At 47.2% G+C, this 25,872-nt stretch overlaps 1 protein-coding gene across 4 annotated transcripts in view; it reads left to right on the forward strand.

Annotated features, from left to right (window-relative positions):
• MSI2 (musashi RNA binding protein 2) overlaps positions 1-25,872 on the forward strand; it is a 429,839-nt gene that overhangs the window by 267,791 nt on the left and 136,176 nt on the right. For all 4 annotated transcript variants that reach the window (XR_004033315.1, XM_030827590.1, XM_030827591.1 and 1 more), the window contains exon 7: positions 6,061-6,109. Coding sequence is in view for 3 of the 4 variants with exons in the window: in XM_030827590.1 (XP_030683450.1) it covers positions 6,061-6,109 (49 nt within the window). In the remaining variant the exon portion in view is untranslated. The remainder of the gene's footprint in view (positions 1-6,060; positions 6,110-25,872) is intronic.

Raw genomic sequence — 25,872 nt, forward strand, 5'->3', positions numbered from 1 at the left:
CACTTCTAGGATCTCTGTCTCCAACCTTGCTGATGGGGTGAGTTTTAGAAGAGGTCCCTCCACACCTTAATGCCTATGTTCCATGTGGAATGTTCCATGAGGAGTGTGCTCCACGTGGAATGTGGAACCTGATAGTTTAATTCTCTGCCCCATTTAGCACTTTCCCTTATTCTGCCCCTTTTCTTTCCTTTGCTTACTTTCTAGATTATTTTAGACTGTCTTCTGATTGTAAGCTTTCTTTGTTGTTTTGGGGGATTTTTTTAGAATAAGGACCGTGTATCAGTTACCTATGGCCACAAGAATGCTGTGTAACTAACCCCGAAACTTCAGGGGCAGACAGTAACTGTTTATCGCACGTGTTTGGAGTAAACTTGGAGTGGTTCTGCTGATCTTGGCTGGCCTCACTTGCATGCTTTGAGGATGACTGGCTGTCCACCCATCTAGGCTGGCCTCAGCACAGGGGAGTTGGCCCTGCTCCATGTGCCACCCATCCTGCATCAGGCTAGCCTGGGCATGCCCTTGTCATGGTGATGGCAGAGGTGCAAGATAGAACAAGGAGGAACTTGCAAATCCTCTTAACACTAGGCCCAAAACAGGCATATTCTTCCCCCCCGCTGCATTTTATTAGCCCTAACAAATTAAGCCCAGATTCAAGGGATGAAAGTAGACTCCACCTCTTTGGGGAGAAGGACTGCAAACTCACAGAGGAAAGGGTGTGAGACCATTCATATCATCAGTCCGCCATAGACCTGTGTGAGTTGTCTTTTATTTGTACTTAGGCTGATGTTTTGCAAATAGTGAACGCCTCATACATGTATGTTGCATAAAAGTAAATAAAGTTACCATTTGCTAAGTTTTCTATTCAAGATTGGATTGGCCGCATGATCTAGACGTGAGTTTATCTATTAGATAGATCTAGACATGAGTTTATCTGTGAATAAGAGTTTCTCTGTTAGAAGGAAAGTTTATGTCATCCTAGTAGAATCTGGATTTTTCTTGCATTGGGCTCAGGGCAAATTGGTCATCACTAAGAAATCCCTCTTCTTATCATCTTTTCCATCGTGGGGTCTACCATCATCATTTTTAGGATTTTAGAGTATAAACGTCTGAGAGAAGGGGAACAAAGAGAGGGAGAACTTGCCACACCGAAGTGCATCAATTGCTCCTAGATGGGAAATTTTGTTTCATGTATTGACCACTGAGTGTATGTTAAAGAGGAAGAAGCAACCTCTGCCCAGTGTCTTTAACCTTTGCTCTTGCTTCTTACCCTTAGAGTAGCTCATGGAAAGAGGGGTCTCTGGGCCAGCAGCTGCGTCAGCGTCACCCGGGAGCTTGTTAGAAATGCAAATACTACTGAATCAGTCACTCTGGCTCTGAGGCCCCGGGAGATCTGTGGCTTTAACAGTCCCTCTGATGATGATTCTGATGTGGATGATATTTGAGAATCCCTGCCCCAACTCCAGCAGCCATAGAAGCTAACAGATTAGGTCCCCTTTGTTGACTCTCACACACTTCTGAGGATATTACAGCATAGTCTGAACCGTGCAGTAGTCAGAAATATGTTCAATACCTTCTGGTGTCAGGACAAAGACAGAGGAATCCCATTCCCCACCAGCTCACCTAAATGTTACTTTACTTTGCTTTTTTGGGGGGGGCGGGGGGCGGTGGGGGATTGTGTTCTGAGACAGGGTCTTGCTCTGCAGCTCAGGCTGGAGTGCAGTGGTGCAGTCACGGTTCACTACAGCCTCAACCTCCCAGCCTCAAGCAATCTTACCATCTCAGCCGTCTGAGTAGCTGGAACCACTGGTGTGCACCACAATGCCTGGCTAAGTTTTTAGTATTTTTTTGTAGAGATGAGGACTTGCTATGTTGCCCAGGCTGGTCTCAAACTCCTGGCCTCAAGCGATTTTCCCACCTCAGCCTCCTAAAGTGCTGGAATTACTAGACATGAGCCTCCATATCCGGCCTATTTTGCTTTTTCATTCACAAAGATACACCACTAAAGATGCCAGGGCCATATCTCAAACCTGCCCCAAGTTATTACAAGGCACATCTCAAGGTTGGAATCAGCTGCTTTTCCCAAAACAGACCAGGGTTCTGCCAGGACATGGGACAAATCATGCTGAGGATCAGACACCTCTTGTCCTTCTCTCTCCCTCAGGGGAGCCACTAGGCCTACAGGTGCCCATTTCAGGTACAAAGAACTTTGTAAGGCAGGTGAGCGCGTTGTCAACACAAAGTAAGTACCAGTGTTAATCATAAGGATGAGGGTGGTGTCGAAGGGGTATTTCATAAGGGGTTAGAGAAACTCCTGTTCCTGGCCAGGCACAGTGGCTCACGCCTGTAATCCCAGCACTTTGGGAGGCCGACGTGGGCGGATCACAAGGTCAGGAGTTCAAGACCAGCCTGACCAACGTGGTGAAAGCCCGTCTCTACTAAAAATACAAAAATTAGCCGGGCATGGTGGTGCACGCCTGTAATCCCAGCTACTCAGGAGGCTGAGGCAGGAGAATCACTTGAACCCAGGAGGTGGGGGTTGCAGTGAGCCAAGATCACACCATTGCACTCCAGCCTGGGTGACAGAACAAGACTCTCTCAAAGAAAAAAAAAAAAAAAGAAAAACTCCTGTTCCCAGCTTCCCCTAAGCCTTTGGGCTCTCCTAGCATCTTGTATGAGGCCTGGCCTGTGTGTTCATGTTGATGAGTCTTCATAGCCCCCTGATATACCTGGGTGTGTGCGCGCGTGTGTGTGTGTGTGTGTGTGTGTGTGTGTGTGTGTGTGTGTGTGTGACAGAGAGACAAAGACAGAGACCGAGAGAGTTATCAGCTGGCTGGCTCCAGGCTTGAATACCAGTTACCTTAACTGTGCCCCTTATTTTCCCTTGACTCACACAAGCCGCTTCTGTTTGATTCACATAGAACCGTGAGAAACAGTCTCGTATGTGAGGCTGTGTTTTTCATTCTATTCAGTCTTTGTATATTCAAATTCTTCTAGTTTCAGCTCTTGCTGTTCTGCCAGATTTCCATCGCATTGATGGCTTCTCTGAATTAATAAGTGTTTTGCAATTGCTGAAAAGTTTTCTACCCCCAAGCACTGGGACTTATCCATATTGATTTTTTTTCCCTTTCTCTTTCCTCTCTAGCTCCTTCTTAGATGTTGTATTTTGTAACGTGTTAATAGAATTTTTCTTTCGTCCTGACACTTTATCTATTCAGGAGGTCTTTGCGAGCCCCATTGTACAGCCGGACTACAGAGGAAAGAGCTCTATTCTTTATGACAATGGTTGCCCTAAAAACATATACAGATCCTCCCCCATGCTCACCAGGGTGGAGGGAATGTTGAGAGGGCACTATTAGAAAACGTCCAAACTTAGGAAGGAAAAGGGGAGCCAATTATGCACTGTTGAAAGGAGGTTTTGAAAATACATTTAAAAAAAAATCCAAAACATTTATTTCCTAAGGGAATCCGAGTCCCAGTACCAAAACATGGCCAGCACAGAAGGGCAGCTGTTTTCCTTACTGTTAGGCATTTTCAGTTCAAAATAAGGATTTGGCAAACGTCTTAGAAAATATGGAGATGGGTGCAAAACATGTCACATTTACCTGCGTGATAACCGGCAGGACTCATCCCCCACCCACCCACACCCCCAGCATTCGAATTCCTATTGAGTCCCAGGGTCTGAGTCTGAGATATGCTCATATCACCATATGCTCAAGTGTGACTGCTCTGTGTACAAACACACCAGTTGATCTTATGGTGATTTTGCGTGTGTGGTGCATGGGAGGCGGAACGGCTGTTGTGTGTGTGGCCCCAGCAGGTACCGGCGGGGGGGCTCTTGAAGCCTGTCCAAAAGGAGTTTGTCCTGCCTGGGATCGGCATGGGGACAGAGTGGGAGGGTCTGGTGAAGGAACCCCTGTTTAAGGGATCTCCAAACTAGCATTGCCCACTCCCACCATCCTGGTGCCTGGGAGAGAGAGGGCAGCTCCCTGCTGGAGGAGCCACCATGCCAGGCCATTTTCCTCCCCGTAACTGACTTCAGAAATGGGGAGCAGAAGGGGAAGGCCCCAGGAGCCTGTTTGTTCAAGCTTGGTTGCTTAGCAACAAAAGGGGGCCCTGACTTGAGAAGAGATTTTTAAGCCAGGCCAGTCCCTTTGAGGTTTATGACCGGCTTGCCTACCCCCGTCTTCCATTCTTACCTTGACTTTGCTCTTCCCCCTATTATATTTGATCGCATCTAGAAAAATACGTTTGATTTGTCTGCAGGCACCATTTTAAACCTCGGTTTATTGCTTCGCCCATTGTCTTCCCCTCCATTGGAGATTGTAGTCTGGGAGGAGTGAGGCATGAATAGCCCCTGATTCCTTTTCTCAAAGGGATTAGCGCCAGCCCCCAAGCTCATTTGTGAGCCTTTGAGTGCACATCAATGGTGCTCAGTCCTTCTTAGCCACAGGCACACAGTGAAATTGCTCTGAGGACAGGGCCCCCTGCTAACAGTTTTACCCACCCACAACCACACAGATTGGGTAAATGAAGAGAGTAGGCTGCACACTGGTCAGACCAGGTGCCCTCCCCTGGTGAAGGGTGAGGACAGACACCTGTGCTAAAGATGTGTGCTCTGTGGGATAAAGGAGTGGGTCATAAATACTCATAAAAGGAGTGCATTCCAGAGCAGAATCTGGTTCATTAAGTGTGAGTTCCTTGAGCTCTATGTGGGAGTTGAGTGTGGACCCTGAAATCTTATTGCCAGAAATATCCAGAAGGGGTCACAGGATGCGTGGGAGGGGTCTGGAAGGGATTAGCAAGAGAGACAGAGGATGCCTTTGGTATTTTATTATGTTCTTCTCTTTGATGTTTTTAAAAAGGTCCTAGCATCAATGTTATTTGTTTGCTAGTACTGCCATAATAAAGTAACGCAGATTGGAGGGCTAAAACAACAGAAATTTATTTTCTCACAATTCTGGAGGCTAGAAGTTCAAGATCAAGGTGTGGCAGGGTTGCTTTCTTCTGAGGTCTCTCTCCTTGGCTCGCAGTCTTCTCCCTGTGTTGGCACATGGTCTTCCCTGTTTGTGTTTGTGTCCTAATCTCTTCTGATAAGGACACCAGTCATATTGGATTAGGGCCCACCCTAATGATCTCATTGTAAATTAATTACTTCTTTGAAGAACCTCTCTCCAAATACAGTCACATTTTGAGGTCCTGGGGGTTAGGACTTCAACTATGAATTTTGGGAGACACAGTTGAGCCCGTAACAATCAGGATGTTCAAGCTTCATTGTTTATCACTAAAAACAATTCACATATCTATTAGAAGGGCAATAATTAAGTAAGCTATGGCTTCTTATGCTGGGAAATATGCATCGGTCAAGATAGTAGTATACATGCTATACTAACCTGGGAATTGTTTGCCATATTGTAATGTTCCAGGTTAACAAAAGGAAAAATACCATATACTATATGATTTAAACTATATTGAAACAGGCGTAGTTTTTTCTTTCTTTAGAAAAAAAATACTCTAGGCCCGAAGCAGTGGCTCACACCTATAATCTCAGCGCTTTGAAAGGCTGCGGCAGGGGGATCACTTGAGCCCAGGAGTTCAAGACCAGCCTGAGCAACATAGTGGGAACCTGTCTGTAAAAAAAAAAAAGAAAAGAAAAGAAAAGAAAAAAAAAATAGCTGGGCATGATGGTACATGCCTGTAGTCCCAGCTACTCAGGAAGCTGAGGCAGGAGGATTGCTTGAGCCCAGGAGATGGAGACTGCAGCGAGCCATGATGGTGCCACTGCACTCTAGCCTGGGTGACAGAGTGAGACCCTGTCTCAAAAAATAAAAGCAGACACTAAAGGAAACTATATAAAATGTTAACTGTATATAACTGTGTGGAGTGGAAAGACCACTGCGTTTTTTTTTTTCTTTCTACTTTTTTGCGTTTTCAAATATTTTTTGATAAGCAACTATTACTTCTGTAATGGAAACTACCTCCTCACCCCCCCACACGCATATAATGTTTTGTGTACTTTCTTAAAATTCCTAAAGCAGCCTTTATTCTATATTTGTTTTGCAGGTGGAAGATGCAATGCTGATGTTTGATAAAACTACCAACAGGCACAGAGGTAAGATTACCCCAGTGTAAGAGGGTTGCGTTCACCCTCTCCTGGCCTCTCTCTCTGTCATCCCCAGTCCCACTGACAAAAGATACAGTGAAGAGTCTAGAGTCAAGCAGGTAGAGGTGGCCATCCGTTGAAGATCTTTATTCATGGAGGGTTCCAGTAGCACAAAGAGTTCCAGTACTGGATAGTCGAAAAGCCATTTCCTTCTGGCCTAGGAACTCCTGTTTAGTTATGCAGCCATCGCTGACACACACATTCAGATGTACCTCTCTAATCCCGCCTTTCTGGGTCCCTTGCTAACCTCAGCACTAAGCGATCCAAGTGGAAATTATTCATGGCAGTGACTCAATTGAGTTATCAATTTGCATTGAAGGAGGTTCTTTAGGAGCAGACTGTCAATCTAAAGAGCCAAACAATCAAAATAAAACATTGTAGGTTCGTTGGGTATGTAGTGATTACAGCCTTGGGAATGCTCCATGGGGCCTCTGGAATGTGTAGAGGGCATCTGCGCTTAATTGTGTTTTTCCCTGTGCTGCTTCTGTCCCATCCACTTTACAAAAAATGGGTCTTAACCTGGAGTCTATGAACCTCTGCAGTGACATGCAAAATGTTGTATGTTTATACTTTTCTTGGGTGAAGATCCCTATGTTTGGACAAATTCTCAAAAGGGTCTCTGGCCCTGCCCTTAGTCTCTTCCTTCCCCAAAAAGAACACATTAAATTTATTGCTTTAAACAGAAAAACTGGAGGCATCTAGAAAAGTCCTCCCTGGAGGTAGCAGAGTCAAAGGAGGTGATGACTTAGTGTTCTGTTCCCCGGAAGCTCAGGTTTCTGGGGTTCCTATTAATAGGGTGTTAATGAGCAGAGCTTCCTAAGGGGGTGGCAGGAAATGGTGTGCTGGTGCCCTCGAGGGAGGGAGCCTGTGAGTGAGCAGCGTTTCCTTGCCACTTGGATTGCATTTAGATGTTTCCTGTGTTGTTTACATTCCTGCTGTCACCTGTGATTAGAAGCAGTTACCCAGCACTGCCTATGTCTTTCCTGTTTGGAGAAGGCAGAGTGAGTGAAAGGCAAGAAGGAGTGGAGTGGGAATCGTCGCTAGCGGGGCTGGGAGAAGGAGGGGGATATCCTGAGTGCGTCTGGTAATCTGGCTTCGAATGCATCCCTCTACAGCATCCTCAGAATGGGAGAGTGGAGCAGTGGGTGCACAACAGTGGTGTCAAGTGGTATTTATGGAGGGAAGAGGTGGCAGGGGGTGGAGGGTGGGGAGCAGTGGAGAAGCAGGGAGAGAAAGGAGGGGCATGCAGGTGTGGAATGATTGGTTTTGTCCACTGCATTGCTGGGGAGTGAGAGCCCCAGGAGTGAGATGAAGGTGGTGCCCATGGTGGGCAATTCGGGATTATCCTCCATCATCATCTACATTCTGTCGATCTAGTTTTATGGTTTCCAAGCCCGACTTCCAAATGCATCTCCTAATGTGACCTTCACAGCAGCCCCTGGAGGGTTGTGACATTGGGAAAAATCACTTAACTTCTTTATGCCTCAGTTTATTCATCTGTAGGATGGGGGTAATCATGGAACCTCATCACAGGATTGCTCGGAGAGTGTAATGCCAAGTATCTAGTCAATTGTGCATAAATGTTAGCTCTTATTATTAGCATTATCATCACCTCCATCTGGTTGGCAAAATAACCAAGGCTCAGAGGAGGCAACTGAGAGACCCATGGCTGAGCAGGGTCTTAGGACTATTGATTTCAAATTCTGCTGTTTCTCTGCTGGGTCAAGATGGGAATGCATTTGTTGAAAAGAGCACTGCCAGCTATTTATTTTCAGGGTGGGTGATGCCCATTTGAATTTGGCACCTGGTGTTGAGTGTTAGAATTCATAATCCTGGGAGATTCCAGAGTTGCCCCCAGGTGATATTGTTGTCCTTTTATTTTGAAAATCAATGAAAGTATTTTTTGATCTGCTGTGTGTCAAGCCCTGTGCTGGGGACTCACACTGGTATCATCTCATTAACTCTCAGAGCCGGGCAGGGAGAGGGCTGGTCATGGCAGAGGTGGGATTGAAACACCGGACTTTGGACTTCTGGGTGAAGGCCCAGAGGATGTGCCAGGAAAAGTTCTCTCTTATTTTTAACTAGATACCTGTTGCTGTGGGTGAAGCCTCTTCCCTTTTTCCAAAAGGGAGAAAGGAAAGTGCTGGACTGCAGAGATGGGGTGGCGGTTCGTCTGGGACAGGCGCGGGAAGAGTTTGTTGCCCGTTGTGAGGTGGAGGATGGTCTGGTGGAGGGCCCGCTGCTCAGAGTGGCTTCGGGACATCATTGCTGGCTCTCCAGGAGTCCTGGTGGGCACTGGCAGGAAGGAGCGTGGGCAGGGCCTTGGTGCATGCACACTCCTGCCCCCCGGCCAAGCCAGAACCTCTGCTAGCACCCCCGGACCTGCCAGAGCTGAAGATGCCTGCGGTGGGGGCAGGACCAACTCTAAAATGTGTGGAGCCCAGAACCAGAGGAAAGGCAGGGCCCCCTATTCAAAGATGATTGAGAAGCTGGCCTGAGGGGCTGCAGCCTGTGGAAGGGGGAGACATGCCAGGAAGCCTCAGCAGGAAAGAGCCGCCCTCCCACTGCCCTCCCTCTCATCCAGGGCCCTCCCACTCTGCAGTGTTGTTTCTGTGTGGGTGGGAGCAGCGGCCCATACACATACATATTCCAACCCCTCAAGATACCAGAGGAGGCATTTCTCTTTGAACTGGGTGCTGAAGCTGGTGTAATACTTCACTGCACTTAGAACATTTAAGGGAGTGAAAAAAAATTTTTGTTTTTTAAAAAGAAGAACATGTCACAGCAGAGGCACAGATCATATATATGGAGCGAGCCAGCCCCACATCTGTGGCCTGATGGAGTGCGCATTTGGAGTCAGGTGATAAGCACAAGGAAATAAAATCCTCATGCAGCCACCTTGCCCCAAACTTACCTTCACCTCCTCGGTTCCTGCTGTCCATGATCTTATCGAGAGGAAAGCGCTGCAGTGGCAGAAGTTGAGGGCGTCTCCCTGGCTGGCGCCACCTCCAGCTCTCTTCTTCAAGAGGCCCAGACCATCGACCCAGAGGTGTTGTCACAGCACGTGCTTAGCACTTGTCCTCAGATTCCTAGCCCAGCCCTGTGGGGCGGCCTGGGGCCTCAACTCATCCTTACCCCAGGAATTTCGACAGCTACCTGTGTGTCCTTGGAGCTGTGTGACGTGAGCCGTGTGACATTTGCTGCTCAGGGATAACCACAGGGAACTGGGCTTAACATCTGATGAGCGTCAGGTGGGCGAGGCTCCCGGGGCCCATTCAGTCTCCACTTGCTGTTAGGAGCCACACGTTAGGGCAGAATTTCCACTCCTTGACCCCACTGGTCACCTTCTGTCCCTGCTCCCTGTTGGTCTCTGTTGGGGTAGGGATGCCCTCTGTCCCATCTGCGTGGCGGCAGCTTGTATCTCCCATCCACAGGAGGACCAGCCTGGGGCTCACTAGTGCCATGGGAGAGAACCCAGGACCTAGGAGAGAATGAGCCTCCCGCAATGTTTGTTTTCCACCCTGCAAGCAGCAAGAGGGTCCCACGCTCAGTCTTTGACTCCCAGTGGGTGGAGCCCTGGAGATGTGGGGGCTCTCACCTTTCTCCTTACAGGCAGGCCTTCCTCCAGCTTCTACTGCTCCCGTGACGTTTTTCCTGGGGCACATTCCCTAACCTCTGAGCATCTCAGGTTCTTCCTCTAAAAAATAAGAGACCTGGGATTGATGAGCCCCAGGGCCTGAAGTATGTTTCCGGCCTTTAGCTTTTTAACTGTGAGAATGTTTAAGATGAATTCCTTTGCTATTTTTGTGACTAGGGGAGGGAGTGGGCAGTTGTTGCAGGTTGGGTTCCCTGGGAAGCAACTCTAGGAAGGGATTAGCAAGTGGGAGGTTTATCCAGAAGTGCTCTTGATCAGGAGAGGGCAGAGGGAGAAGCTGACTTGCGATCCCCTTCTGCAGTGGGGTGGTCCTTCAGGGGTCCCCAGCTGGGGTGGGAGTGCCATCCTTGATGCCTGCACACTGGCCTGTCATTGGGTGCAGCCCACCCCGTGAGACTGATGTGACCTGGACTTCCCCTGGGGAAATCCTGGAGGGGACTTCCAGCTGAAGACTATCTTCCAGCAGCACTCCCAGCTACTGGGAAGGAGGTCCCTCATTCCTGAAGGGGATCTAAGCATCCGGACACAGCACCCACTGTGATGATGGTGGGGAGTTCTGTTGCTGTCTAAGCAGGCCACGTTAGCAATCTTGATAGAAACAGCCAACACTTTCCGAGCACTTACACACCAAGTGCTTAGCACAGTGCTGGCACCTACCATTGAATCTTGATGACAAACGGCCATAGGTGAACCGAGCTGCCCAGAGTCGCACCCTGGTGAAAGCAGAGCTTGGACGTAAACCCAGCCTGTCCGACCCGGAGCTCAGGCTCTTACACTCTGCAAGCATTGCGCAAGGCAACTGGCTAAAGCAGAGGAGCTGGTCGCTTTAAGGGTTTAGTATTTCCTCATTTTCTGTCCTTCTCCACACCAGCCTTCTTGTTGGATGACCGTGCTCCTCCGTTTCCACTTGGAGAAATTAAGGCACATAAGTCTGGAATATTGCATAGCAGATTCCTGCAGCCAGACAAGGAGCAGAGCTATTGTTAAAACCTGGATGCCAGTCGGCACGACGGCTCGCACCTGTAATCCCAGCACTTTGGGAGGCCGAGGCGGGTGGATCACCCGAGGTCAGGAGTTAAAGACCAGCCTGGCCAACATGGTGATACCCTGTCCCTACTAAAAATACAAAAATTAGCCGGGTGTGGTGGCGGGTGCCTCCTGAAATCCCAGCTACCCAGGAGGCTGAGGCACGAGAATCGCTTGAACCCAGGAGGCGGAGATTGCAGTGAGCCAAGATCGCGCCATTGCCCTCCAGCCTGGGCAACAAGAGTGAAACTCCGTCTCACAAAAAATAAAACAAAAACCTGGATGCCTCCCTTGGCCCTGTCCCTCACTTCATTTCCTGACCTTCCATACAATGACTTGTGCCCAGGGGGAGAGGAGAATGGTGGCTTTCCAATTTTCTCAGAGTCACTTCATTTGCTCTCTGAAAGTTGTTAGAGGTGGTCTGGAAAACACTGTGCTGATCATCAATGGATTTAATCATTAGGAGGGGGAAGTTTGTTGCTTTATCCTTGTAAAAGTCAGATAAGATCTGGGACTCGGCCTTAAGTATTGATCCCAAGGTGGGGCTGGAGAGGAGGGACAGGGAGGGAAGAGGCAACGAGGTGCTGTCCTTCCAGTTTGCTCTATTGTTGGCAGGAGGCCGGGGAGTAGACAGCCAGCGGGAGGGAGGGAGGGTGCACTGGCCAGCTCTCTCTCCAGTGTCCCCACAACCTCAGCCCTGATGGAGAAAGTGGAATGCGGGCATGTTGCTTGCTGAAATCATCCCACACTCACCTCCTTATGGCGGAAGGGAGCCCTCCCCATTGTGAGGGTCACTGTAGAGGAGCCTCAGCTGTCCTTCCCTCCAATTTCAGGGCCCTGCTCAGGTTCCAGAGCCCTGCACAGCTGGGTTCCTCCAGGGAAGATCTGGATGATTGAGGCCTAGTTGAAAGCAGGTGAGGCATCTCTGAAGCTAATCCCATAGCCTGGTGAGGGAGTGGTTTCTGGCAGAGGACATCCCTGTGGCCTTCATTACCCAGCAGGCCTGCTTGCCCTGGAACATTGCCAGAGGCAAAGAAACAGGAGACACTGGGAGAGAAATAAAGATTAGTGTGATGGATGACTCTTCTCCCAGCAGTTAGCAGTTGCTTATTAAATGCAATGCTAATGGCTTTGGAGAGGAATAACGGCCCTGAGACCCCCTGGAAGGGGGTGGGATGGTTTTGTGAGCCCCAGCGAGCACCGTCAGTGGCAGGCCTCTTGGACTGAGAGGGTCCTTTCCCAGAGTGGCTGTGGTTTATCCCAGTTCCTGGGCTGGAAAGGCGCGCAGTGGTAGGGGATCCAGCCAGAGGGAGGAGCATCCAGGCAGGTGGCGGGAGAGCTTGGCTTCTTCCTGGAGCTTGCCCAGTCTCTGTCCCGAAAAGCAGTTGGCCGAAGTTTAAGGTCTTTGTAATTTGCGTAATCGGTTTATTTATTAAAATGGTGCCAGTAAGATGTAACTTCAGCTGTGATAGAAGATAATGCTTTTCTAAGGAGGAAAAACAGCCCTTAATGTTTTGAATACCTGCCAGAACCTCACTTTTGAAATTGACCTCTGAAGTCCAGATTGACTCTTTTATGTACGATGTATAAAGATGCTTAAGAATTGCACTGTAATTATTTGTTTATTGGTATCTATTTCTCAAAAAAAAAAAAAAGAGGGCATAGAAAAAAGAGTTTCACAAAGGTGTAGGTTTTAAAATAATTTTTTAAAAAATTATTTAAAGCATTGCTTCACTTGTAGGTGTGGGATGTCAGACATAATGTATGCATGTCCTTCCTAATGAGAGTCTCACATTCTGACTTTATTTACCTAGGGAAGAACGTTGGGACTGTATAAGCTGTAGATGTGACTTTGTAGGATGGAGGAAGAAGTGTGTTTGACAAAAACAATCAGACCCTCTGGCCAGAAAGGGCACAGTCCAAGAGAAGGGTTGTTGGAGGGAGTAGAAAGTATGATAAGGATGTGTAGAATCACAGCTGGTGATGACACTTTTGCTGATGTGACAGGAGGGCAGCCTGCAAAAGATTGGCTCCCACGCTGCCCTCGTTTGGGGTCTGGAGCAGGATTTGCTGCCTGTCTTCCCTGCCGGAATTTTACCGGTAGTATTTTCCCCACCTCTCAAATATGCTCTTATCTTTTCACTAATTGCTGATGGTGTTAAGTATCCATCAAATCCTCTCCCAAGTCTGAGATGTGTTAAGGGGTTTATTGGAAGCATGTAAACCAACAGTTGGTCACTATTGGTGTTGATCCTAAGTCTGCACCAGGATTAGAAACCACTGGACAAGAAAGCAGACAGTCTGTCATAGGCCACCACCACCAACAGCCAGGGTTCCTGGCCTCCCAGAGCTTTCAGTTTAGTCCGTGGCGTGATGTAACATGCCAGCTGGGTTCTCTTATGTAAGTTCAGGGTCCTAGATGGGGTTAGGTGAAAATCCAGTTCTCTTTCCAGAGTGGACCATTGTCAGGTGGCGGAGGGTCGGGGGGGAGGGGGTCGCAACTGTTTAAGAACGATATTGACCAACAGGAATCTAGGAGAGAATGGTGAGAATGGGGTAGAAACTCAATATGATTGAGTCCAAGAGGTCTTGAGGGGAGTGGAGAGCTGTGATGTGGTCATCTACTGCAGCCTTTGGGTACTTGAAGAGTTTCCATTGGAAAAGAGTTCTGTGTAGCCTCGAAGTTGGGCATACTTGAGTTAGATAAAACAAGGAAGAATCGCCTAGTCCAACCATGGCAATAAGAGGACAGCCATTGCCCCTCTGCCAGATTCTCAGAACCCAAGGTTCTGTGCCTCCAGTGGGCTCATTCTAAAGCTGGGGCTGTGTGAGGGGGTGGGCATGCTGCGTGCCTACTGTGAGGGGCACACCTGCCTCTTCACTCCCTTGCGGGGCTGCATCCCCAGGCCCTGTAACCTTGCAGCGATGGAGGGCAAAGGAGGGGGTGGGATAAAGAGTCAGCCCACCCTTTGCCATCTTTCAGAGACCAGCCCCGGAGCTGTCTGCACATTTTATTTTCTCGTTAAATAAACACCATTAGCCTTCCTGAGAAATTGGTGCAAACATGACCTCGCAAATAACCAATTAAAAGGGTAGGGTTGAAGGGGAATGTGCATTTGAAAACATGTAGAGGAGGCCATTAAAGATTCCTGTAGACTCTGGCAACATCGATCCGAGGCCTTAATTTTATTTCTGACAGGAAAGCAAGGAGTGTGCTTTAATTTTTTTTTTTCCCTGAGTTAACTCAATTCCGGAAGCGCCCATTCTGGCGCTGTCTCTTGAGATATTAATCAACACAGTAGCTTGGTTTCTGTTCACCTGCTTTTCTTTGGAGACACAGAGTAATACAAAGCCCTCAACTTCCTAGCAACGGGGCTGGGGGACAGGGTGTCCGGGGCAAGAGGGAGCTTGCAAAGCCAGGAGGAATTTGGTACCCAGGATGAGCTGCACTTTTTTAGCCAAAATATAAATCTTAAACTTCTTTCCTTTGGAATAAAAGCCCTGGCACCAAAAGGGTGGTGACCTAATAGGTCTTCCTGCCTCCCCCTGCTGTGGCCCACGGAAGCAGAAAGGGAGTGGGCTCAGGGTCAGCAACTTCATTGACCCAGAAGTGGTTTTTTTGTAGAGAGGGACAATGAGTCTTTTGTTTGGTCCTGTTCCCATAGAGGCCCAGGCTCTGACTCTCACAACATGGTTTAAGATCTCGGTGAGGGCAGAGTGTGGAGATCTGAAGAGAAAGGAGCTTTTAGCATGGCAGCTTGATTAAAAGCACCCCCCTTTCTTAGCATCACGGCACTGCCAGTGGCCGGAGAGGGCTGGGCTGGGGGTCGCCGCAAGCCCTGGGTGGCTGCCTCCCCGTTGGGACTTAAGGTTCCTAGAGGGGTCCCGGTTATTATGCACCTCTGGACTTCAGCTTCTGTTTTCAGTTTGTAGATCCGAGGGTGTACGCTATCCCATCTGTATCTGTATATCAGCATGGTATGCTGCAGAGAGCTTGAGTTTTAGAGTTGGTCATACTCGGTTTCAGATCCCAGCTTTCCCTTGGGTGTGATCTCAGGCAAGTTACAGATGTTTTACTCCCTTGTGAAGGTAACACACCCACTCTGTAAGTTAAATGATTCCACTTGCGTAGTGCCCACCGCAAGTAGAGAGTGCGGGGCAGCCTGGGTTCTTCCCCCTTCCTCCTTAAGTGAAACCACCTGCTTAACTTCTTTGGGCAAACAAACTAAAATCTGTGTTTGAGTTTTGGGGACCCTAGTCTTGAAAAATAAAACCCTTTCGTGGTTGTTTTTTCCTCTGCTTTGCACACACACATATGCTTGCATGTGCATGGAATATCTTTGAAAGGATACCTGCAAAATCGGTAACAAGGAGTTAGAACTGCATATTGGTTAAGATCACATGCTCTGAAGTGAGACAAATCTAAGCTCTGTGACTTCATAGCTGTGTGACCTTGGGCAACTTACTTATCGTCTCTGCAACTCACATTCCTTATCTATAAACTAGGACATTGGGTTAGCCTGAGGCTTACGTCATTTAATGAGTATAAAGGGTTTGGAACAGTCTCTGGCCATAGTAAACACTCAAATATGTTTTATGCACATGTGCATATCATATGCAGATGTACATACATGACAAACATACATACATGAAAAAGTGTCTGCTCCTTTTTTATGGTGAAGAGAATTAAGTGACCTGAGATAGATGGAGGGAATCTTTTTATTATATACTCATTTACTTTTTGAATTTTTTGTACCTTATGCACTTATTACCTATTCATTTACTTCTTCAGTGTGAGCTTTTAAAATTTATGCCAATTTGAATTGTCAATGCAGTGATAGAACAACATGAAAGAGACTTTTTGAAAGAAAGAAAATTTACGAGCCGGGCGTAGTGCCTCACGCCTGTAATCCCAGCACTTTAGGAGGCCAAGGTGGGCGGATCACTTGAGGCCAGGAGTTCAAGACCAGCCTGGCCAACGTGGTGAAACCCCATCTCTACTGAAAATACAAAAATTAGCCAGGAGTGGTGGCACGCGCCTGTAATCCCAGCTACTTGGGAGGCTGAGGCAGGAGAATTGCTTGAACCCGGAGACAGAGGTTGCAGTGAGCTGAGGTTGTGCCACTGCACTCTAGCCTGGGTGACAGAGTGAGACTCTCAAAAAAAAAAAAAAATTACTCCATCCTAGCACCCTACCACAATAACTATTGTTTGCCTTCTTCCTGACATGTACATAAAATGTTTTTAAAGTTGGTTGTAACTGTGGGGTTAATTTGTTGAGTGAGGTGTGGGCTCTGCCTCATCTGAGTTTTCTGTCCTGCCAGGGACACCTAGGAGTTCCAAACCAGCAATATGTGATTCAATGCAGCTGAGCATCCTTCACCTCTGAGTCCCCTCTGTCTTTTTGTTTCCACAAACAGATGATCTGATGGATAGATGAGGATTTTCTTAGTAGTTTCTGCTCTTCCCAGACAACATGCTATTATTAGAATAGCCAGACTGGCCCTGGTCTGAAAAGAAGCCTGGTTTGCGCCAGTTCATCCAAGACCAGAGGGGAGGAGGGCCAGAACAGGGAGGTCCTCCATCCCAGGAGTTCAAAGTGCTTCGTAATTCAAGTTTAAAAAAAGTTAAAAGCATTTTTCTACCCCAAGTTATGACTAGTAAACATGTGGGGACCTTACACAGCGTGGCAAATGCAGAATCTTCCTCCGCATTCGCATTGTTTATAGCTTAGGAGTCAAGGCAACACCCGGTTAATGATGCTTGTGAAGTGTCTGGGCCATGTGGCAAAGGGATAAGAGCTTAGGCCTAGATTCACACTGCAGGACTCACTTTCCAGAGCAACCACTAATCAATTGCTGTGTGACCCTGGACAAGTTACTAAATCTCTCTAAACCTCAGTTTTCTCATCTATTAAATGGTGTTAATGTTATTAACTCATGGACTTGGGAAGTTTAAGTGAGACAGTTTATCTGTGTGAAACATCTGATGCTTGGAAGGCTATCTGTAAATGTTAACTTTATCATTATCATATTAATTATTGTTATTTTACTATTAAGAATACTGTGACTGTCATTACTTTGGGAATGGAAACTCAGGCTTGCTGATTGGAGAGAATGCTAACACCCTAGATGGCTGCTGGCAGATGCTGTCAAGTTTTCCACCTTGAAGGGTGTTATGGGCTGAATTTTGTCCTCCAAAAACATAAGTGGAAGTCCTGACCTCTAAAAGATACCCCCAAAGGAAGTCCTAATCCCAAAAAGATAAGTTGAAGTACCTCAGAATGTGACCTTATTCAGAAAGAGGGTCTTTGGAGGTATAACCGGGTTAAGAGGAGGTCTTAGTGAACTGACCTGACCATAGTCCTTATAAGAAGGAACATGTGAAGAGAGAGACACAGGGAGATGGCCATGTGACCTCAGAGGCAGGGACAGGGGCAGTGCGGCTGCAAGCCAAGGATTGCTGACCACACCAGAAGCTAAGAGAAGAGCCTGAAACAGATTTTCCCCTGAGCCTTCAAGAGGGCATGGCCTTGCCAACACCTGGATTTCGGATTTCTAGCTTTCAAAACTGAGACAGAATAAGTTTCTGTTGTTTTAAGCCCCCCTCCCCTGTTTGTGGTAGCTTGTTACAGCAGCGCTAGGAAAATAATAGGGCAAAGCAGAGTTTCCTGCCCAGTATGTCCCCTTGCTCACTGGCCTGCAGTCCTGGTGGTCAGACTTATCCTTCTCGCTCTGTGCCTTCCTAGTCACAACCCGCCTCAGCAAAATGATGTGCAAGAGAAGTTAGAGAAACGACCTTTCCTGCAACTGAGAACACAGCCCCCGAAGCCTGACTTGGTTCACACCTTGCCCAAGTCTAATTTGCCAAAGACCTTGAAATTGACCTTAGGATGTTAAAGATATATTTTGGTAGACAGAGGGAGAGAGAGAGAGACACTTGAAGAAGTCTGAAGTTTAAATTTTAATTTAGTGGCCTCCAGGGCTCAGTTATTTCTTGCTAGTTATTTCTTTATAAGCCAAGGAATAACCAGTACAGTTATGAGTTGTCAGAATTCCCAACTCCAGCGACACAAACCATACTCATTAGAGTGGCGTTTCTAGCTGGTTCATTCAACTTGGCAATTCAGGGAAATAATCCAGAAAAAGAACGGAAGGAATAAAAGGAAGGAAATCAGGAGAGCTCATGTGTATGACAACATATGCACCCTGGCATCCCTGTATACCTGCCTCCCTTTCTATCCGGAAAAAAAAAAAAAATAAGAAAACAGCAAGACAACACTGAACTTCAAAAGCTGCCAAACAGACTTCTTGATTTCTTTACGTTGTCCCAGAAGCCCTTTCAGGCAGGAACATTTGCCAAATTCAATCCTGGAGTGAATTTTTAAGCTAAATTAATGCAGTTGGGGGTCAAAATGGCAACACCTACAGGTCTCCAGTTGTAAGGACGCCAGTGGGCACAGCAGTAATTGATCATTATAGCACTCATGTGGATATGCTTCTCTTAATCCTCTGGTTTGGTTGGCAAACCCAGTAGTGTATAAAAATCACTGCCATGATTTTAAAGTGAGCAAAGTTGTGCACCTTTGAGCACTCCCTTCGCCTTTGAAATTTCTCCCTCAACTTGCCACCTGTCTTGGTATCAGGAAATAATTGAAAGTGCCTTCTTCCCCCTGAATGTGTCCAGCGTTGGCGCCTGCGTTCTAGCACCCTAGGCAAAGCTGGCGCCTCTGCACCAGATCTGCGATGTGCGTACGCAATGCTGACATCCGATTTATTATCTCAGAGGGCTGGGCTGGTTCATGGATGATTCATGACTCTGCTTTCCACTGCCACTGGAGGTGACATCATCCATTCGGGGCCCAGAATAGACACAGGAGCAACAGTGGGCCGTGTTTTGTGTCTCTCTCACCAACGCTGGGCTGCTTCCCACTTGCCACCCCGCTGCTGGGTGTTCATTGAGTGAGAATGGTGGTGACCCAAGGAGTCCGTCGGAAATGTCTCCTTAAGTAGAAGGTCATAAATGTGTTTCAACACTGTTGCACAATAAAGCAGAGAAGGGACCTTCCCCAAAGTTCATCTCTTCCCTTATGTTCTTCTAGTTGGAATTTAGATTTCACTGGCAACCCAAGAGCTGCTTCACTCTGTGGCCAACTTTGATTTTCTCATGTACAGACACGGTTGGTTAGGAAAGTCTGGCTGAGATAATTTATCCCACAGCCTAGCACTGGACACTCCGCATAATGACTGACTGATGTCACGTTAGATGTTGGGATTAGACCGATGGTTTCCACCCTGGCTGTATATTAAAATCCCCTGGGGAGTTTTTAAGATGTCCTGATGCCTGAGTCCCACCCCAGACCAATTAAGTGAGACTCAAAGATGGAGCCCTGGCATTGGTTATTTTTAACATTTTTCCAGCTGATGCTAATATGCAGTCAGGGCTGGGCACCCCCTGGGTCACATGACCTTCAAGGAGCCTTCCAGCTTTCAAACCCTTTAAAAAGGCAGCGCTGCTGACTTGGACCAGGTCTTTGAGCCTGGCCTGTGTCTGGGCAGTCTGGCACGTGTCCTGGTGTTAAGCCCTGGGAGGTGGGGATGCCTCCTTCATGTGGGGCCCTTCATGGGTGACTAGGTCAGCTCCATCCATTGTCTGTGCCTATGACTTCTTGTAATTTTCCGTTGTGGCACTTCTCAGTTCTTAATGATTGTTATTTGCTTGATTATTTGATTTGTATCTGTGTCTTCCACTCTCCTCTTAGGTCCCCTTTGCCCAGCAAATACCATTAATCTATGACAAGAGGGTGGGCACTCACCTTGGTCTCTGTCCTCATTTGCCTGAAAACTGAGAATGGTTCCTACTCACGCTTCCCATCTCAACTTCCTTTGCTCTAACAAAACAGAGGTGGGGAAGCCCTGTCTGGAGAGGCATGCAGGAGCTACACCTGTCTTCTGAAGAGGGCCTTGGAGACCTAAAGAAATGATTTGGGAACACTTTTTCCAGCACCCAAGGAAAGAACCCAGCAAACTAATGAGAGTTTTTTCTTGCTGGCTTAAGAGGGGGGAAAAATGCCTTTAGGGTTGTTGTAGTTGTTCTTAACAGCTGATTTAGAAGAAAGACTGAAAGTATTGGTTTGAATCAAAAACATCAGTCCTGCCTGTAGTTCCGCCTTGGACCCATGCTGCCTGGTTGCAGCCCTGGAGGGCTGGGGGGACAGCACGCTTTAGCCAGGGGTCTGTTGCAGTGTTTAAAGTGCCTATGCATTTCTACCCCAGAGGCCAGGTAGAGAGAGGTGTGTGCTTACAGATCGAGTTCTAAATTTCCTCCCCACTTCCAAAATCACTAGTTTTGGCATCTTAAGTCTTCTTTTAATTAAGTTGATTCATTTGCTCTGGAAAGAGTTTTCCTGATTCAGCTAGTATATTTATGTATAAACTACTCTGGAAACACCTGGCAATTTTTCTGAGTGACAATGAGGAAACGTAGTTTGAAAATTATGGTTTAATTTGCTCCCTCCCCCATGCTGTCTTACCTTTTCAAAAATGGGTAAGATTTACAAAAGAAGCTTTGTATTTTGCCCATACGTTTTACAGCAGACATATGTGTATCAACAATACCTAATAATTTCCCTTTATGTTATTTTTAGAACTCTAGCTTTTAATGGACAATTGAATCATTCCTTGGCAAAGAGGAAATCATCTAATTACATGTTTTTATTTATTGTGAATTTGCAGGTAGGCCCCAGAGAGACTGGTGAGCATATATAAAAAGTTAGAATAAACAGTGTCTTAATGACTGTTTTCAGGAGTGAAAAGCTATGTTGTCACTTTGGGGTTGCATCCCAGCTCTGTGTGTTGTGTGTATGTGCGTGTGAGTGTTGCTTGCAGAGTGTGTGTGCCTGTGAGTGTGTTTGTGTGTAGGTAGGAGGGTGCAAGGCACATTTGAATTGGACGTGGCCCTCGGTTGGTTTCAAAAAATAAACTGGAATCAAAAACGCTATAAAGGATCAAAATAGGAAAACAGACACCTGCCCCTGTTTTATTTTGCTTTATTTTAGGTGTATGGCCTCTTTAGTGTGGGACTAATTAAAATCCCCTGATAAGGCCTCGTACCCTGGCCTGGTCATTAGCAGCGTTGTTCACTTTTCCTGGGTAGGATAAGTGGCTTCCAGAAACAAAGTGGTTTGAATCAGAAATGGCACCGCCTGGGTTCATCCCCTCTTTTCTTTTCTTTATAAGGTTCTTTAGCCAAATGCAGGGGGTAGGGCGCTGCAGGTAGCCCAGTGAATCTTGCTGCTGCTAGGGCAGTAGCAGCTGGGGTGGGAAGAGGAGAGCAGCTGGGGTTGTGTTATTAGTCATTCCATGAAGAGATTGATTTGATAAATAATAAGGCAGTGATATTAGCAACACATGCTTGCAGGTCAGATGACCTCGATGAAAACCCCCAGTTAAGTGTGTGTAATGGTTTGACAATATATATGCCTTCTAAAAACATCCTATTTTAAAATGGAAATTGGACTGTTCATGCAATTCTTAGCAAATATGCCGAGACCATTACCAAAGGGAGCTTGGAAATCTGAAGGGTGATCTTTCTATTTAATTTGGCCTCTACCCTCCCCCTTTCAAAGGAGGCTTAAACTCACTTTGTTTTCCTGTCCTTGCCTTTTCATTTTGTTAACTGTTTTGATTTGTAAAATACTATGCCTCATACTACACTCCTTTATGATGATTTACTGTGCTGTTCTTATCTTTCACCTTAAATCCTTGATAAGAGCATTTTAAAAATGAAATTGCTACCTGACACTATTATAAAATCTTGGCTGGCAGCCAGTGGAGAAACAAGCACGTTTGGTGGGGGAGGTTGGGGCAGAGAAGGAGACTGAGTTTAGAGAGAGGAAAGATTTTCAAAGGAACTGTATAGCACAATTTCCCCTCTGAATTCTGGAGGCCCCCCCCCCTTTTTTTTTAAGTAGAGCGTTAATGCACCCTCATAAGTGCCTCCTCACTATTGCCTAGTGGACCGTGGGGTGGGCGGTGAGTGGATTGAACAGACAAGATTCTTTGGGCAAAGGTTATCTGTGCTGAAGATGAAACTCCCATATGTCCTTTGCTATGGATTGGAACTGGATGGATGGATGGAGCAGACAGATGGATAGCAGTGAACCAGCTACCATATTTATAGCTAGGAGCATGTGTCTTTCTCAACTCCAGACATCCCCACCCCTGTATCCCACCTTCTTCTGTTCCAGACACATCAGAGCAGAGCCCCCTTTAGTTGCAGCAGCTATGGCAGCCAACTGCCCAAAGATGGAAACTTTCATGTGTGTGTTTGTCTAGAGATCTCCCTTTATCCACAAAGGGCATCACCAATGGGGGGACCAGTAAATAGAGCTGTCTGAAGTAGCAGGCCGTTGAAATTCTAGTATTGTGACTTAATGAACTCTTGTCTTTAATTCCTATGACTTGGAGAAGACAGCCATTCTCTCCCCATAATGGAGCTCGTTAACCCATCTCTGTACTGACTGGTGCTGTTATTATTATTATGACGACTGGAGAACATAAGTCTGAATGTTAGAATAACAGGTTTCCCGAGTGCCTGGCAGAGAAGGGGGTGTATAATGATGATGATCTTACGTGGGAATAACAGCGGCCACCGGCTTATCTGGCACAGGCATTATTACATCTGAGTCGCCTGAAGTGCCATTTGTGAAGACCTGGTATTTATTGTCCTAGATTATTGGGGTGGGGGAGGGTGAGGCAGCAGAAGGGACACTTATCATCCCGTCAGGGCTCGACAGCCGAGGGGCAGCTGCTGGGTGCGAAGGCCACAGTCAGCGGGAGGCCCCTGTGTGTAACTGGAGATTCTGGGGCGATTATGCCCAATTTATCACGCACCTCATGAAAATATAATCCACCACCAAAGTGACTGCTTTTGGAAACTGTCTTGTCTCTTTTGAGCCGAGACTGGAGACAAGCAGACGAGGTTCGGTGGTAATGAATAAAGAAACATTCCTTTCTGAACACAATCTTCTGTCACCAGTCACTTTTCAACAGACATTCAATCAAAATGCTAATAGCAGCGGCAACAAGGGACCGCGGTTATTGTAATACTAATTGATTGGTTGGAGGGTGGGTTTTGATAACTGCAGCCGAAGATTTCTGAAATATGATTCGCTTTAATTACCGTGATGCTAATAAAAACGAACAAATGATTTAATGATGATTTCCTGGGTAATGGCTTAAAGATTGTGTTTGAGTTTAAAATGAGATAGGGTAACAAATACACCAGAAAACTAGGGCTCTGGTGGGTGGCCTTGCCCTTATCAAACCTAGGCATGGGGATTCAAATCCAAGACTGCCCTTGGAAGGCTGTGTGGCATGGTGATAAAGGCCTCTCCTGGGCTGCCAGGGACGATCAGGCTGTGGGTGGATTCCAGCTTGAAGTCACTGGCATTTCTGGGAGTGGGTGCTGATCTGTCCATGTGTTCCCTTTGGGTTTCCCCAGGGTGGCCAGGCTGTAGCCTCCCGCTGTGGGGCAGAGTGAACCCCCCTGCCCCAGGAGAGGTACATCTGTGCTTGAGGCTCCGGGGCTTCACGCTCTTGTCCCACGGCCACTGTGTCCTGGGCCCTTCCATGTTCCAGGTGCAATGCTAGTTCTGGCAGTACTGCAGGGAACAAGGCAGGCCAAATCCCAGCCCTCCTGAGCTCATGTTCTGCAGGGAGAAGGAACATACATCACATGATTTCAGGTACTGCTGAGGGCTAAGAAGAAGAGAAAATAGGGAACTGTTGGCGAGGGGGCCTGGGCCTGCTCTGTTTAGGTGGGTAGCTGGGAGTGGCCTCCCTGAGGAGTAGGCGTTGGACTTGGGAGGCAGAGAACTGTGAGAAAGGCATTCCAAGGAGCAGACAACAGCAGGTGTGCAGGCCCTGCCATGGGAAGGAACTGATGTGTTGGTAGGACAGGTGGAGGCCTGGGGCCTCCAAGAGGGACAGTGGTAGAGATGACTGACAGAGGCAGACAAGGGCTGGGCGGTGAATGATTTGTGAGCCAGGCAAGGCAAATGGGAACCCTCAGAAGGAGGTCAGAAGGGCAGAGGCATATGGTTGATGCTCTAGAAATATCCCAGTGGCTCCTGAATTAAGGAAGGACGGGGATGCATGTTTGGAAGCAGGGTGGCCAGTGGAAGTTTATTGGAGAAGTGCAGTGGAGAGCTGATGGCATCTTGGGTAAGGGTTGTACAGTGGAGGTGGGGAGAAGCAGTGGGATTTAAAATATATATTTGGAGACAAGATATGGTAGATTCTGATGGATTGGAAATGGGTTATGAGGTGAGGGGAGAGAGAAAAATTAGAGTGAACTCTAGGTTCTTGGGTTGAGCTCTTGAGTGATGGTAGTGCTATTCAATAGCATGGGGACTGCTTTGGTGGAAGGAACACATTTTAAGAAGAAAATCAGTTGTTCTGTTTGAAATTCCCATTGGGATCCATTTGGTGATGTTTAGTAGTTGCATAGACAAAAAGTACACACACACACACACACACACACACACGCGTCTCTGGAAAATTAACATAACCTACCCAATTGTTTTTGCATAAACCTCTCTAAGGAAAGGATTGTTTCAGGGGAACCCTGAGTAGATTTTATTGTCAGTGTGGTAGACAATGAAACTTGGAGAAAGGGTAGTTTGGTCCCTAAACACTCCAGTTTTTCTAGCATTCAGGGTCCCCTGTGCTTTTCTGTTGCGGTTTATCCAGAGTGTTTTGTGAATGGTGTTGCATTCAAGAATCAAAGCATCACTGCATCCACCCCAACAGGGAAGAGAGATCTCATAGATATGGACACTCTTTAGTACCCATCGTGGCATCCTCCTCCCAGTGTGTGTAGAGGGGTTTGGGCTCACTGTGAATGTCCTAGAAGACCAACTCTGGGGTCCAAAGCCCTGACCACTCCCTTCTTCTTACAGCCCCCTGGGTCTCTCAGATTTCAAGGGCTTAACCCATACAGAGGGGCTTACCCTTTGTATCCCTGTCCACGCAGATCATAGGTGGGCCTCCCTGGGGTGGGTGCAGCTCTGACATATTAATTGGTTTAAAAAAAAAAACAACGGAAATCAGATTTGTGTTATTGGGGTGGGAATGGGGGCTTAATTGGGGCGGAGAGGCAGTGATAGCCTTCCTTTCAATTTGTCAAGCTTTCTTTCAAAAGATCTGCCAAAGAAGAAAGGGTAATTAATAGGCTTGAAGTCATTTCCGACGTGTCAGGATTTCTGCCTTGCTTCCAAGTGATAATGTTCGCCGGCTCCGGGTCTCTAGGGAGCCTTCCGTCTTATTAACTTGTCTGGGAGAAACAGGGAGTAGGGACAGCTCGGGCCAGTGGGTGACAGGAAATAAAGATTTGTGGTGTAGTGAGCTGTAAACACTGGGGCTGGATAAGTTTGGTGTGGGGGGCGGTGCAGAGGGAGAGGGTTTGCTCTCAAACTCCACTTCATGAAGCAAAGTCCTAGAGTTTCCTGGGTCAGATGGCCATTCGGAGTCAGCCCGGATAACCCCAGGGAAGAAGTGCTTTTAATGAGCAGCGTTTAGGCACTCGGCAATTTTTGTGTGTGTTCACCTCTCCACCCCTTACTTCTCGCTGCTTCTTTATCCCTTCCCCCCCACCCCAAAAAACATCATCTCCCACTGAAAAGGTCTTTGGACTTTACAGTAGTTATTCTCTCAAGCCCTGGACATTGCCTGCACACATAGGCACCAAACTTTTGACTTTTCCAAAGACAGAATTATTTTATTTGTTTGTTTGTTTTTTAAAAGGCTCGGTCTCACTATGTTGCCCAGGCTGGTCTTGAACACCTGGGCTTAAGTGATTCTCCCACCTGGGCCTCCCAAAGTGCTAGGATTACAGGTGTGAGCCACCGGGCCCCGGCTGACAGAATTGTTAATGAGTATATATTAAGCATCTAATTGTGCATGGCACCATCTAAGACTTGGCCAGTTATGTGGGTTTGGTGCCTAGCCTGGAGGGGTTTATGCTTTGG

This window comes from Nomascus leucogenys, chromosome 14, assembly GCF_006542625.1.
Source record: "Nomascus leucogenys isolate Asia chromosome 14, Asia_NLE_v1, whole genome shotgun sequence".
Lineage (NCBI taxonomy): Eukaryota > Metazoa > Chordata > Mammalia > Primates > Hylobatidae > Nomascus > Nomascus leucogenys.